General features: G+C 34.6%; 1 protein-coding gene across 1 annotated transcript in view; it reads right to left on the reverse strand.

Annotated features, from left to right (window-relative positions):
* The window catches only part of LOC138694417 (facilitated trehalose transporter Tret1-like), an 83,372-nt gene extending 74,042 nt beyond the window's left edge, over positions 1-9,330 (reverse strand). Inside the window, exon 1 of the mRNA XM_069818111.1 lies at positions 9,292-9,330. Within this exon, the coding sequence (XP_069674212.1) occupies positions 9,292-9,300 (9 nt within the window). The 5' untranslated portion in view covers positions 9,301-9,330. The remainder of the gene's footprint in view (positions 1-9,291) is intronic.
* Between the last annotated feature and the right edge of the window lie 6,304 nt (positions 9,331-15,634).

The raw sequence follows: 15,634 nt of genomic DNA on the forward strand, positions 1-15,634 counted from the left end.
GAACGATTTCGACGAAAGCCAAACTGATGTGGAGGTAGGATAAATGCTTGAAGTAGAAACTTACCCAAACGTTTCAGCAAAACTTTTCAAATACTTTGGATATAGTTGGCAAAAGACTTATAGGACGCTAACTTGTTGGATTTGAAGCAGGTTTATGAATTACAATAATAACTGCATGAAATTCCTAATGAAGTTGCTAGAAGCAAATAGAGATGAAACAGCCTCAGCTCGTTCTCCTAGTACTGCTCCAACAAATGACATACATCTTGGAGAAGAGAAGCTTCTATGGTACAGTTAACCGCAAAGGAAAACCAAAAAAACGTCTTCACACAAAATTATTTGAGGCCTACCTGGTATTACCACATCCGCTAAAGACTTGGGTAGTGTAGCTACTCCTGTAGATATCTGTAACCTGCTTCTGATTAATAGATGTAGCTGCTCCTGTAGATATCTGTAACCTGCTTCTGATTAATAGATGTAGCTGCTCCTGTAGATATCTGTAACCTGCTTCTGATTAATAGATGTAGCTGCTCCTGTAGATATCTATAACCTGCTTCTGATTAATAGATGTAGCTGCTCCTGTAGATATCTGTAACCTGCTTCTGATTAATAGATGTAGCTGCTCCTATAGATATCTGTAACCTGCTTCTGATTAATAGATGTAGCTATTCCTATAGATATCTATAACCTGCTTCTGATTAATAGATGTAGCTGCTCCTGTAGATATCTGTAACCTGCTTCTGATTAATAGATGTAGCTGCTCCTGTAGATATCTGTAACCTGCTTCTGATTAATAGATGTAGCTGCTCCTGTAGATATCTGTAACCTGCTTCTGATTAATAGATATAGCTGCTCCTGTAGATATCTGTAACCTGCTTCTGATTAATAGATGTAGCTGCTCCTGTAGATATCTATAACCTGCTTCTGATTAATAGATGTAGCTGCTCCTGTAGATATCTGTAACCTGCTTCTGATTAATAGATAAGACTAAATTGGTTCGAATTAAATATTTTAAATTATATTTCTTGTAAAATATGTTTATTGATGAAAAATATATTACCTTGAATTAAAAGTGTATAAATTACTCATGGGAACAATAATGAAATATGCCCGGTTTCCTAAACCGATCTTTATGTAAGTGTGAATTTAATGTAGGCCCTAACTTTCGTGTTAAGAGTCAATGAGTTAAGAAATACTATTGGTAGCAGTAGAAGTAGGTCTATGAGTTATGTGTAGAAAAAAATGTTCGTTTCTGTATTAATATTATTAGTAGATATATAATTATCATTACTGTTATTAATATTAGTAGTACCAAGACGAATAAAATAAAATATAAGTCGTGAGCCGATTCAGTCTCCATCCCATATTAAAATCTCAGACTGGCATGTTCCTCGTCACATGGCTTATAAACGGCGCGAAAATGTGATGAAATCTTGTGAAGGGATCTAGTCAATGAATTATTGCTGTTTCGTTTAAAGACATGTTGCAGACATATTATGTGCGGTGAAAACTGTTATTCAGATAAGCGCATGACACATTGTTATCTTCCTGGTTATAATACCTGTTACAATAAAGATTTAAGCGAAAGAAGACATTTCTTTTCTCCACCAAAAGACAAAGTTCTTTTCTTGAACTGGTCAAAAGCTATTCCGTGTTCAGTTTTTCTTTTCATCATCATCATCATCATCATCATCATCATCATCATCATCATCATCATCATCATCATCATCTTCCAAGCATGTATTAGGCCATGTGGCTTGTTACTGACTCGATCCATCTTTTTGCGGGACGTTCTATTGAAGATCTGCTTTTAATCAACAAAACTTTTGTCTGTGATTTGCATTTCGCGGACTAATTTCTGCTACAGTGTAGCAGTTTCGTTATAATTGGTGAAAATGTGGATCTTCCAAGAGAGGGGAGGACTATGGACCCCACAGTTGTTTTTTTATGTGTTTTACTATAAATTAAGCCTATAGTTTAATCTATACTAATAATAAATCTGTAAGCGAAAATTTTCCGGTAATTTTCGCTTTTCCAAAAATAATTGGTGTTGACATGTGTAATTAATCATTCTGAAACCGAAAATCGCTTTTTTGAAATTTTTGTTTGTATGTATGTCTGTCTGTCTGGATGTTTGTTACCTTTTCACGCGATAATGGCTGAACGGATTTCGATGAAAATTGGAACATAAATTAAGTTCGTCGTAACGTAGATTTTAGGCTATGTGGCATTCAAAATACTTTATTTAAAAGGGGGGTTATAAGGGGGCCTGAATTAAATAAACCGCAATATCTCGCTTATTATTGATTTTTGTGAAAAATATTACATATCAAAAGTTTCTTTAAAAATGATTTTCGATAAGTTTTATTTCATGCAAAATTTTGATAGGACTGATATTTAAGTCTGTCTGTCTGTCTGTCTGTCTGGATGTTTGTTACAGTTTCACGCGATAATGGCTGAACGGATTTCGATGAAAATTGGAATATAAATTAAGTTCGTTGTAACTTAGATTTTAGGCTGTATAGCATTCAAAATACTTTATTTAAAAGGGGGTTATAAGGGGGCCTGAATTAAATAAACCGAAATATCTAGCTTATTATTGATTGTTGTGAAAAATTATTACATAAAAAAGGTTCTTTAAAAATGATTTTTCGATAAGTTTCATTCGAGGTAAAAGTTTGATAGGACTGATATTTAAGGATATACAAGAGTTTTAAAATAACAATACAATACATTTCCACCGACGCCTCAGATTATAGTGTCGTTGTTCCGTAACTTCTATGTGCAAAATATTATTTTTTTTTATTAGGAAGAAAAACAAATTTATTCATTCTATGGCAGTAATGCATAGGAGATCGTGAATTCTTACATTTCGAAAGAAAGAAATATAATTAAGTTATATATAGTAGATTTTATTATTTGCTGCATCACTATTTAAGTTATTTAATAGAGCAAAATCTGAAAATCGATATGTGACATAAGAGTTATTGCAGGAACGACGGCGATGGCTACAATGAAATCAAAACAAATGACTCCGTCTATTTAAGGCGGCCTTGATGTTTATCAATATTAATATACAGAGAATATTTTGTGTGTTTGTATGAAGTAATCTCAGAAGTTAATTAACCTTCACTATTTGAAATTTGTAGTTTCTCTAGATGGATGTAATGCTACAAATGAGAACTGAGATAAGATGAAAAGAAATCTGTACGCACAGAAAACTTGATATTCTGTCGAAATATTGTATAACTTGATTATTGCAACTTTATTATTTTGGTCCACATAAAATACTCTAATTTTATACACTCATTTTACCGTAGAGATCACTGGAGCTGAGTTATTTTAAAAGGTGTCATTAAATGGCGTTCCTGCGCTCATAATTTACCCATATTCGTTTCCTGTGTTTCTTAAAATAATATTTATGTAGGCTACCTCATTTTTTTATTTGCATAAACAATGATATACAACCTAGCGAGTTGACTCAGGCGGTAGCATTTGAGACACGCATTCGGGGGTCCCGGGTTCAAACCCCGTGGCCGACCAATCTGACTGAGGTTTTTCATGATTTCCCTTAGTCATAAAGGCAAATGCCGGATTGGAAAGATACATGCCATTATTCATCACTGCCTCAATTGCCAATACCAAAAACATTAATCAATGTCTATAATCAGTTACATGAACACAAGCTATCTACAACACACAATAGAAACAGGAACTCAACAAGAGTAAAAACGGCCTGCTGATATACCCACACATTCTAAACACGCAACATGACCACAGATGTTAAGGCGTGAATAAAATAAACTTAACAAAAAAAAAATGCACAGTAAGGTTAACATAAAAATGATCTTCGTACACAATCAACTCTATTAATTTGGAGTGATTTATTAAAGGATGCATTCAAGACTAATTTAGAAAGATGTTAAACGAATTAGATTTGCACCAAATAAGTGGTCTCTGGACCAAAATAATAGCATTTTAATTATTTAAATACAATTTAAATTAAGTAGCATATTAAACGATTTATTCTTCTATCAAACACGAATTTTCCCTGGACCAAATGTTCTATTTTAATTATGTAATTACTTTATATTTATTTCTAATAAGTGCAGCGGAGCGCACGGGTACAACTAGTCATAATTATAAAATCGATAGTACCTCTTTATTTTCAATAAACATTGCCTACAGATGTGGAACAAGTCTCATAATTCCACGTATTTTTTTTTCACAACAAGTAGGCTATGTAAGTCTCTGTATTAGTATATTTATAAATTATATTACTCATATCTCAAACAAGTAGGCATAGTAATAGGTACAACACAGGGTAGAAGATGCAGTACGGTATAAGCTATACTTTGATGCAAGAGTAGCCCTACTTGTATCATATTGTGATAATTGATTTTAAAATGATCTTTGTTTTTAGGCCTATACTACATGCTTCAGTTAATTAATGACAACATATGCTGACATGACATCTCATAATACAGTTTAAATTAATTAGTAATACTTTACAATTGCGCTACCGAAGGAAAGCGGATATCTATCTATATCCACCTACCGAGCAAAATACGTATATGCAAGGCATACCAAAGTCCTGAACTAACTAAACCTAACCTGTTACTGATACTCGATGTTACGAAAACTCGCTTTTATCTATTTCTGTACCTACCATCTATCCGCCGGCCATCACTTTCACAGCAATCTTCGACTATTATTTTGATGTGAAATTGGCGTCGCCGCTTAATTTGTGTTTCGTTTACAATTCGACTAGAAGCAAAGTAGGCCTACGTAAATAGGCCTACATCCTACAGAACTGTCTTTGGTAAAGCAATTGTAACGAAATACAATTTAATATTCACACGAATCCATAGGTTTCTTTGTTGTTTAGTCAACTGTCTGAAGACAGGTCTGAACCTCACACGTGATACCAACACGGCTAGACCAGGAGATGGAGTAGGGTGACCAGTTCCTTCCTCCCTCCATTACATAAACCACCGATTAGCTACATACTACACTAATCAGACTTCAGATACATATAAACAATTGTTCTTCCTCTGACCCATAATGCCAAGTGAAATGTAGTCTACTGCATGATAATAGATGTACATAACAACCAGAACCCCAATCAAGAGGCATTCGTAGGCTTAAAACCTATTATTCTTATGGTTCTCTTTTGTGAAGTAGTAAAAGAAAAATCACTGATTAGAGGTTAGATTTCGATATGTTTTCATTTTAATGCACTACAATCATTTCACCTTTCTTGAAAAAACATAATCTGAGGTGAATAAATGAAACAATAAGTCCATAAGGAGAAGAAACAATAAAAAACGCTATTCAAATATATTTATTTACATTAGTAACATGAAATTCAGTAACTTTATTATATATTCAAATAATGGTTATTAAAAAAAGCATCGCTTGCTAACAGAACTAGCGCCCCGCTACCGTACAATATAACTGTGTATTAACATAAGTCAGCTCACTTTTAAATTCTATATTAGATACTATTATCGGTATTAGTATTGGTAGCAATAATTACGGTACAATGATGGAAACCTGCTGTAAAACGTAAGTGAAATATGAGACGTGAATGTGAAGCTAAAGATAACAGGTTGAAATTTTGTGACACCAAATAACGTGTCACTCATGAGGCATCAAAGCCAGGACATATTAGGGTTCCTTCCCCCCCCCCTCCATTGCATACATAGCTAACTAGTAACATGAACAACTGGAAACTGAAATTTATTCATACAATATATATATATATATATATATATATGTAGATCGAGATATCAAGAAAAGAAGAAATTACTCAGATAACTTGTCCTTCGACAAAATATATAATGTTAGGAACATAATTGAATCGCACTTTTTAGAAAGGAACTAAGTCAAAATTTGCCATTTTTGTTTTTATTAGCAAAATAATTACTACTTCCAAGACACGTTGATTGGAGAAGAAAGGAACTTAGTCAGAACTTTCCATGTGTCTCTAACATCACCGTGATGTTTGTACTACGGTAAAGATAGATAGGTGGATTTATTGAGTAAAATTATACGTACATACAGATATTATATTATCGTAATTTTCTCTAAAATCCAATGTACGCGTCTTCTGACCGTACGTGCTTTGCACCTAACACAAGTCCTACTTTGTTTCACTCCCCTCACCAATGATTATATCCAACCATTCTCTAAAAGAACACACTTACTAAAATGAAAATTGCACAACAAAACACATTATATAATATATCCTAATCTAAAACAGGCATAAAAGTGTATAACACTGTAAAGAAAAGAACTACAGTAAGTCAGGAAGTTAGTGCGTTTTTTCACCGTTTGGACATCGAAAATATGACAACATAATTATCGTTTGTAACTCTGTTATGGTACATTAATTTTTGGTATATTGTTAGACTTGCTTACGAAGCATGTGTTTATACAAACAACAATGGATGTTTGTATAGGTAATTATAAAGTACCGGTAATAAGTTGTTCAGATAATCATTATTATTTTATTCTTAAAGTATTTTCATATCAGAGAAAGTTGTTTGCGTCAATACATGAGCCAGTAACTTCACTAAGATGACCCCTAAAATTCAAAGGCATCATGGACGTTGTCAGCATAATATTATAAACATGCCCCTCTCCCAATTACCAGTTCAAAGAAGTCTTCTATATGAGGCAATTATAGATTAATATATTTTGTTTTCATGAACTTAAATCCTACCAATGTGTGCTATACGTGTATTATGAAGGATAGGCTCGAAAGAGAGCCAATGATGTTTGTTCCTTTTTGAAATATTATTTTGATGAAAACATACACATTTACTCAAATAGCTGCCCAGGCCAAAACAAAAATCATAATAGGTAAGTTTTGTCTTGGTCTGGCAGCTTCTAAAAGATTCGAAACTATAAAACATTATTTTCCTGAGCGAGGCCACTCCTTTCTCCTTTGTGATAGGAATTTTGGGGTTTTCAGAAAAGCAATAACAGGGGCCGATAGGGTGTACAATAAAAGGATATATAGAAATAACCGTACAAATTGGATTCTGAAAAACTGACCACTAACTTTGATATGTGGGGGCCTAATTTTTTCAAAAGGAATACCATATCGGAAGAAACATCAAAGAATTCTCGTGAGAGAAAAGTTCATTTCATATCCTCTGTATGAAAAGAATTCACATACAGCTCAGACAGTCCTGGCGTTGTAGAAGCTCGCCCATACATCAAGAGTTATAATATAAGCAATAGGTTTCTCCTTGGGAAGGGGAATTTACGAGTTTGACATAAACTAACAAACGCATATCCAGAAGAAAAAGTTCCCATCAATGTCCAAAAGATTGAAGACCTTAAGAAACTAATGAAGTACGTCAGTGATGAAAAGGCTGAAGCATTTCACGAAGAAATATTTTCATATTCTATTACACAGGTCCTGGCGGACCATGAATGAGGCCCACTAGTAATTTCACATGTATTAATGTTTTGCGAAACATGTCCATTTTGAATTAATTTTTTTATTCATAATATTATTTTAAAATTTATAACATGTCAATTTAATCAAAAATACATGTAGATCTACGTTGAATAAATGTTGTTAACTTAGTCTATTTATTTTGTTTTTTCAAAAACAATTTCCAGTGAAGAAAGGAACTAAGTCTCAAATTTAGAAATACATGTATACCATTGTAGCACAATTTTTTTAAAAGTCTGTTATCATTAAATTCAATCCCATATTATCTTTATATAATGTAAGTCTTAAATATGTTATTCTGCTGTACAGTATGTGAATGAAAAAAATGTTTTTATGCTCTCCTGAAAAGTAGGAAATTTTGACTTAGTTCCTTTCTAAAAAGTGCGATTCAGTTATTGTAATCGAACAAAGCAATGAAGGTGGTAGAGTCACGTCGTAGATAGCATGCGAGACAGGAGATTGCGACGATTTATCTTGATTTGGTATGAAAATTTAATCAGGAAAATTGGAAACCAAGAAAGCGGCCTAAAATGAGGTCTACAAGTACATCGATGAATATAGCAAATTGTTACTGGGAATGGGAAGTTTGAATTAAAAGAACTATATGCGTATAGTGTGTGTGCATGTGTGTGTGTGTGTGAGAGAGAGAGAGGGGGGAGGGAGGGAGGGAGGGAAAGGGTAAGAGAGAGCTAGACATAGAGATAGAGAGATAGAAATAGGCAGATAGAGAGAGAATATAGATATAAAGAGATAGAGATATATTTATATATAGGCCTACATATATAGAGAAATATGGATGGATGGATGGTCGGACGGACGGACGGACAAACAGACAGACGAACGATATTTCACCAGCTTGCATCGGTCGTGTTGGCCCTTCACATTTCTGTATACAGTGCCATCACTCCCATGGATACATATTCTCTTTAAGTTTTTGTTTTCTTTTTTTAACATCTGGCTATTACATATAAATGACTCTGATCACTTTTCTACCATCTCTCACTTCTGTTTCACCTCCTTCTTTTTCTACTTATTCTCTCCCTTTCCCATTTATCCATCTTATTCTTACTAATATCATGTAACTAAACACTCATGTCTCTCAATTCCTTATTAATTGTTCCCGACATTGTTTATTTTTTTATTTTAGTAGATTATTTTATGACGCTTCATCAACACCTTAGGTTATTTAGCGAATGAATGAGATGAAGGTGATAATGCCGGTGAAATGAGTCCGGGGTCCAGCACCGAAAGTTACCCAGCATTTGCTCATATTGGGTTGAGGGAAAACCCCGGAAAAAACCTCAACCAGGTAACTTGCCCCGACCGGGAATCGAACCCGGGCCACCTGGTTTCGCGGCTAGACGTGCTAACCGTTACTCCACAGGTGTGGACTGACATTGTTTATATCGAGTTAAAAACTGTTTCATAGTTATCCTCCTATTTATTCACTTCAGTCGCTAACGTTCATTGATCACTTATTCCAACTAACCTTATCTGTATATTTTCCGACGAATTTGTTTCTTCACTTTCACTACATTTTCACTCCCACTTTCTTTCTTATATTTGAATCACTACTTACTTCTCATCACTCCCTGGCTATTACTCGTATCTTTATCATTCTTGTTCACTGTTATTCCCTTGTCTTACCGTCTTTTCAGTCACCATCACCATTTTCTCTTTATCACTTTCCTATTTTGTCACTCATGCACCAACCTCTTAAGTTATAACTTTTGACAGAGATACAGAGATAGATGTAGACAAATAGACAGTCATTAAATAATAATGTTACTAGTAAAATGTGTAGTTTTGACATAACTTACCCGTTTCATGTAGGTATTACTGCTGCAGCCTCTTCCTTCAGCTGCAGAAGTACACTGAGAAGCTCTGTCACTGAATTGTCTCAATAAAAAAAGCCTTGAATCTACGCGCAGGTCAGACTGTGTGAGTAATTTCGAATAACAACGAATTTCTTATCTATTGCTAATGACCTTCATTTAGGCGTGCTATAGACTCCGCCATACGCCATATCTTGTCACGAAAATACTGTAGATTAGTCTGGACCACGTGGAATGGATGTGTAGAATAATAAATTTCACTCAAGAAACTTCAGTTACAGGCGTGTGATGAAAACACCAGAAGAGATGAAGGGATGTTGAGATGAAGGATAAAAGAAAACTGAAAATAAGAGGCAAAGAGTAACGCCTTGGTAGTAATTGGTAGAGGTCTGGCTAACGACGAGACCTAGGTTCGAATCCTGGTTATGGAAAAGTGTTGGATAAAGCCAAGGTTCCTGAAGATTTTCCTCCATTATTCCACTACCACTCTCAATTTTAATATTAATTATCATAATTTATAGTCTACCTACGCAAACTGCGAGGAGTAATGTATTCTGACTGGTGTACAATGGCATCAGTCAGAGTATTGGTAGTAAGCTCTTAAGGGTGGGTTAGTGGGACTACATCGGACTTTGAGCCTACATTACTCATTCAACAGGTAGAACCACAGATGTTTGTTGGTATTAGGTGAATAATATAGTACTGACCACCTCTGTGGTGTAAGGGATCAGCATGCTGGTGTCTCACGTAGAGGACCTGGGTTCGATTCCCGGTCGGGTTGAATTTCCTGGTTGAGGTTTTTCAGGGTTTTCCCTCAACCGTAAGACAAATGCCAGGAAATTCGGGTACAGCATCCCTGAATATCGCCGGCCTCATTCATCACCGAAATCATATTCATAACAAATCAGTAATACATGTACAGTCGCCATCTAGTTCACAACAATAGAACCAGTCTCAACAATAGTACACAGGCCTTCGGATTTCACCCAAAATATATGACCAAAGATGTTGAAGCGAGTATAAATTAACATCGAGAAAAAAATAGTACTATATAGAATGCATTTAAGATTTTATCACTAATAATATAAGGATCAGAACCCTGCACTTACTAATTTCGCTCGAGCGTGAGAAAGCGATCATGTAGTTGGCTATTAAACCGCTAGATGCTGCGAGTGTACGAGGTTTTATCGCTCGCCACAAAATTTAGAGCGAGTGATCCTCGAGACGAGCGAAACACATTCGTGAGATTTTTTCCAGTAAACATAGACTGGGGAAATGGTCTGGTTGTGGAGGCTAAACTTTTAAACCATCAAAAGTGATGTGTGGGAAAAATTTGTTACAGAAGAAACACAAATCATTATTTAATTTCGTTGCTGTCAGTTGTTATTCTTGCTTTATTTTTATTTCTAAACGAAAGACAAAATTTAATAAGGTATTAATTCTTGTATAATTTCTATTTTTGATAGACGTAATTTAATGCAGAAATTATTTAAGTTTCGTATAGTGTACAGGATGAAAAATATATAATTAATTTTCATTGACCATTACACTTTCACTACGTCATACTAATTTTGACTAATTAAAACGGTACGGAACAACTTGTTTCAACCAATCATGATTGTTTATCCTACAATTTTTATCACCTCCTTAGCATTTGTTTTTATTAACTCCCTAGCATTTGTTTTATCACCTCCCTAGCATTTGTTTTTTTATTTGCCAACATTGTACTTTCAATAATTATACCTTTTAAAATGATCCATGTTTATTTAATCATCCTTAATTAAAATTTTCTATCATTTATAGACTATTGTTTATATTATTTAGGTTACGTTATAGCTTCTGCTGTACGAGATTATGGACATAAAACGTCATTGTATAACACACAATACTGACTTAGATTTATTTAAAATTCTCTCCTATCATAGGTCGCCTGCCGCTACCCTACATAGCTGCTATGTTTGGCTCTATATTCAATATATTTCGGAACACTTGTTTTCTGAAGGAAAACTTGTAATATCTAAACAAAGATCGTAACTAACAGACGAAAGTTTACGAGTTGTATTAAAGTGGCAATTTGTGGCGTATTTTACTAGGTTGTTGTAGCACAGTAGAAATAAAGGCGAAACAATATGTAATCTGTACATCTATAAATCAATATTGTGTAGTCCACGTCAGATGCTTGTGTTGAGAGTCCGCCACTGGGATCCGAACGGAGTGCTCTATACTCCTGGATTGATATTACATCTTATGTACTGCTGGTTGCGTCCAGTGATGTCGTAGTGAGTACAAATTTGCCGATGGCTGCCTCAAGTTAATGGTTTGTTTTGAACATTTCTTGAATGTCAACGATGTCCATTTTGTGAAATATAATACATACTCCCATAGAAGCTTGATCTCTGCACTTCCCGGACTCTCATTTTCTGTCGCCCTCCTGATGCACATGATGGAACATTAGCAGCCAATATTTTTCCTGTAATAGCTGTTAACACAACACTTTCAAATGAACCTTACGAGAGACTGCACTTGGGACCTCGCACTCAAGGGATTCCATGTTAGAATTTCCACACGACTCGTGCCATCGTTTTCACTTTTTCATAATAAGAAGAAAAAGGTGACATATTGCAATAATGAAAATATTCGACTTCAAGATTTCCAAACAAATGTTTTCAGCACGCCTCATATCGAAAAATTCTTTTTATACTTTCTGTCCGCTATCCGTCTCTACATTTACATAAGTCTATTCTTCCTATGAATTCACTGTTTGGGAGATTTTAGAAATATTCAATATTTAATAGTGATTTTAATGCATATCCTATGAAATAAAATTACTTTAGTAAAAATTACCAACTTTAAAATAACACAAAAAATTCATTAACTCCGAATAATCTCTTTTTAATTCATAGATTTCTCTTTGTTAGAGAAAATTAAATGGTAAATGAAACTGATTGTCCATAACATCTGAGAAATTATTCTTCCACATTGATTAAATATTGCGTTTTCATGAGGCGATAGTAGCGATCCTAGTGGTTAGCAACTATGTATTGAGCTTCGTGACTGTATATACTAGACTGTAGTAATAGTGTATCTATTTAAAAGTCGGTAATGTGAATCAACTTCAGTCTTTCTTCAGACATCAAATCGACAAGAATTGAATGCAATGAATTATGAAGGACTACATCTTACCTGCCATCGTAGAAATTTCAGGTAGGGATCAGTAGTTTTGTAGGATATTTATCGACATTATATAAACTATAATGATTATGTTGCTCGGAAAAATTAATGATAGCAAAAGATCCGTAAATTTATCATAGGACAACATGACGTAAAAGACCGAAAAATAGAAAACGTTTGTGGAACCACTTGTAATGTATGAATGAAAGTAAACAATTTTGTAGTATTCTAGTAACATCATGCACTGTTTATCAAACTGTTAGTAGTTGTCAGAAATAGCTCATTTTTTCATATGTGAACTAATAGTATCTCAATTGCCATTCTGTGAAGTATAATTATTGTTGATTAGAAACTCTTTCATTTATTTCCAATCTATGACTTAGCAACAAAGAAATTTTTACATCATGATTGGACTTTAAATAATTTCGTTATGGCTAACTAATATTATATATAAGCAGGAAAATAATACTTACTCATAATTTTTAAGGAACACGGAGGTTCATTGCCACTATTACATAAGCCCGCCATCGGTCTCTATCCTGTGCAAGATTAATCCAGTCTCTATCATCATATCCCATCTTCCTCAAACACTTGAATATTATCCTCCCATCCACGGCTCGGCATCCCCGGAAAATGATAGCAATATTTATTAGGGAAAGATAAAACGTTATATATTACTTGTGGCTAAAAGTCCATTATGCGTTCATGTCATAATCATCTCACTCACAAAAAATGGAAAATTTTAGCCAGTTAAAAGATTAATAACTACTATTGCACACTGCTTGTGTTTTTTCCTGACTTCCCGTGCATAAGAGGAAGCCAGAGCTAAAAGTGCTAAGTACTCGTACGTCGACTTCCTGTAGCTGAAGTCGGTGATTGTGTTTTTTCGGACAGAATCGGTTTACTATTCGCAAGACATAGTTATTTCTTGTGTTTTATCATCATTATCATCATCATCATCATCATCATCCTCTTCAACTTATTATTTTTCTCATCATGAAATAGACAAATATCAATTTCGGCTTTAAAGATTATTCAATCTCTCTCTCGGTCGTTCCTGGTTTCTACATTCTTCCAATTGTTAATCATTGTTGCATTTTGGAAGTGAAAGGTCATGGCGTGGGTTCGATTCCCGCTTGGCCTCATTACTGATTGTTTTAGATTCGTGTAGTAAATGGATGACGTTAAGGCAAAAGGTCGTAACACTAAAAAAATTATCGTATTATTCATTATATTTACATTTTATAAACAAGCCTCATGGCTTCACAGGGTAAGCTCATTGCCATTTTTAACAAAAATCATAGTTCGGAAAAATACTGTAACCCGTACGGAGAGGAACAGCATTTTATCAAGCTACATATTAAATGAGTGAGGGTCAAAAATTCCTAGAATTATCGTTAATTATACAAAAAAAATATGTTTCTGGTGGTTAAATTCTTTTGCATACACGTATAATGGCCATAAACAAATACTGTAGTACGCTGTGAAAATCTCAACTTTTCAATGTTTGAGGGTTACTGTCTTTTACTTCATCGCAATCGAAATGTCGCACTAACTCGCTAGTCAAAACGATGTATAAATGTTTACGTTACAAGTGATTAAATGAGCAGAACGCATTATATGGTTGTCTGCTGATGTGTAATTGACCCACAGATTAACCTCGCTCTGATGCTTTTGTGTCGAATTGTCCTTGTACCATCGCACAATCTTTCACATTCACACTACTCAAGTTGAAAAGATGCACTGTAATGTTTTTACAGTAAAATCGTTCAATTAAAATCGTAGTGATAGGCAATGTGTTGAATAGACTGTATATTTTTTGCACGCATCAGTACTTGTAATGTGAAGCGGTGGTGTTATATTTTCGTTGTAAGGATTATCCCTTGGCATTTTTAGTTGGTTTTTTAACGACGCTGTATTAACTACTAGGTTATTTAGAGTTGATGAAATGGGTGATAACGAGATGATATTTGGTGATGTGAGGCCGAAGATTCGCCATAGATTACCTGACATTCGCCTTATGGTTTGGAAAACCTCGGAAAAACCCAACCAGTAATCAGATCAGTAATCGAACCCACGCCCGAGCGCAGCTCTGGGTCAGCAGATAAGTGCCTATACCGACTGAGCTACACCAGTGGCTATATCCCTTGTTGAAATTATTTTTATACCAACATCAGTACACCCTTGACACGGAAATTGGCCACTGTTCAGAGACTATCAAGGAAAGCTCACAAGTGATACTAGATTTTCACAACGATTTTTCTCCCATACGTTCCATTTGAAATAAAATGTCTCCCTATAAATTCCTACATCTGAAGAAGGCCTAGCCTTCGAGATATGATTTTTCAAAATAATCGCTTCACATTCATACTGTATGTCTCATGTCTCCATTACCTTCGTGAAGAAGAAAATGTTTAAGGCCCCCAAATGTTTATGCATTGCCTTCAAAATCAGGGAGGCTTATGACAATTCACCTGTTCAAGTAATTTCAAGAAGTATACTTTTCATCTGTCAGTGATCATAGTATTCTTTTGATAGGCTCGTGGACCAGTTAACTAGATAGACAGACTACAGAAAGAATAACTCTAGAAGGTAACACGGTGGAAGTGTTAACAATTCCAAAGCACACAGCTCCGATTGTTCAGCATCTTGACGTTCATGGCTTTTGGGCCCTGAAAAATTTCAGTCGGAAGTTCTCTGATACTGTTTTGTTACATGGCACGAATATTATATTGCAGCAGAGAGATAATGTGATAAGATTGTATGTAGTCTTTAACGCATAATCAGCTTTTACAGTATTTCCTAGATATGTAAATATGCTTAAATGTGGCTGGCATAAAGTCGGGTACAACAAACCTGATAAATTCGTCACTCTTGTAGAATTCTATTAGAACTGCTCTAAAGCTCACTACGATAAACTTAGTTTTCTTAAATGTTCTTGGTGCAAAGTTCCACTGTGTTTCAGCATTTTTACAACTATTTCCACTACTGTGATCAGTACAGTGAGTAATTTGAGATAAGCTTACATTTCCTTATTATTTCTTCATAGACTATTCTACAGTCAATTTCATGAATATTATGTATCTGGTATGTTATTTTTAAAACTTATATTATTTAAGGAGACTTTGACAGTACGGTATGCAGCTAGATGAGATTT

Source organism: Periplaneta americana, chromosome 2 (genome assembly GCF_040183065.1).
Source record: "Periplaneta americana isolate PAMFEO1 chromosome 2, P.americana_PAMFEO1_priV1, whole genome shotgun sequence".
Taxonomy (NCBI): Eukaryota; Metazoa; Arthropoda; class Insecta; order Blattodea; family Blattidae; genus Periplaneta; species Periplaneta americana.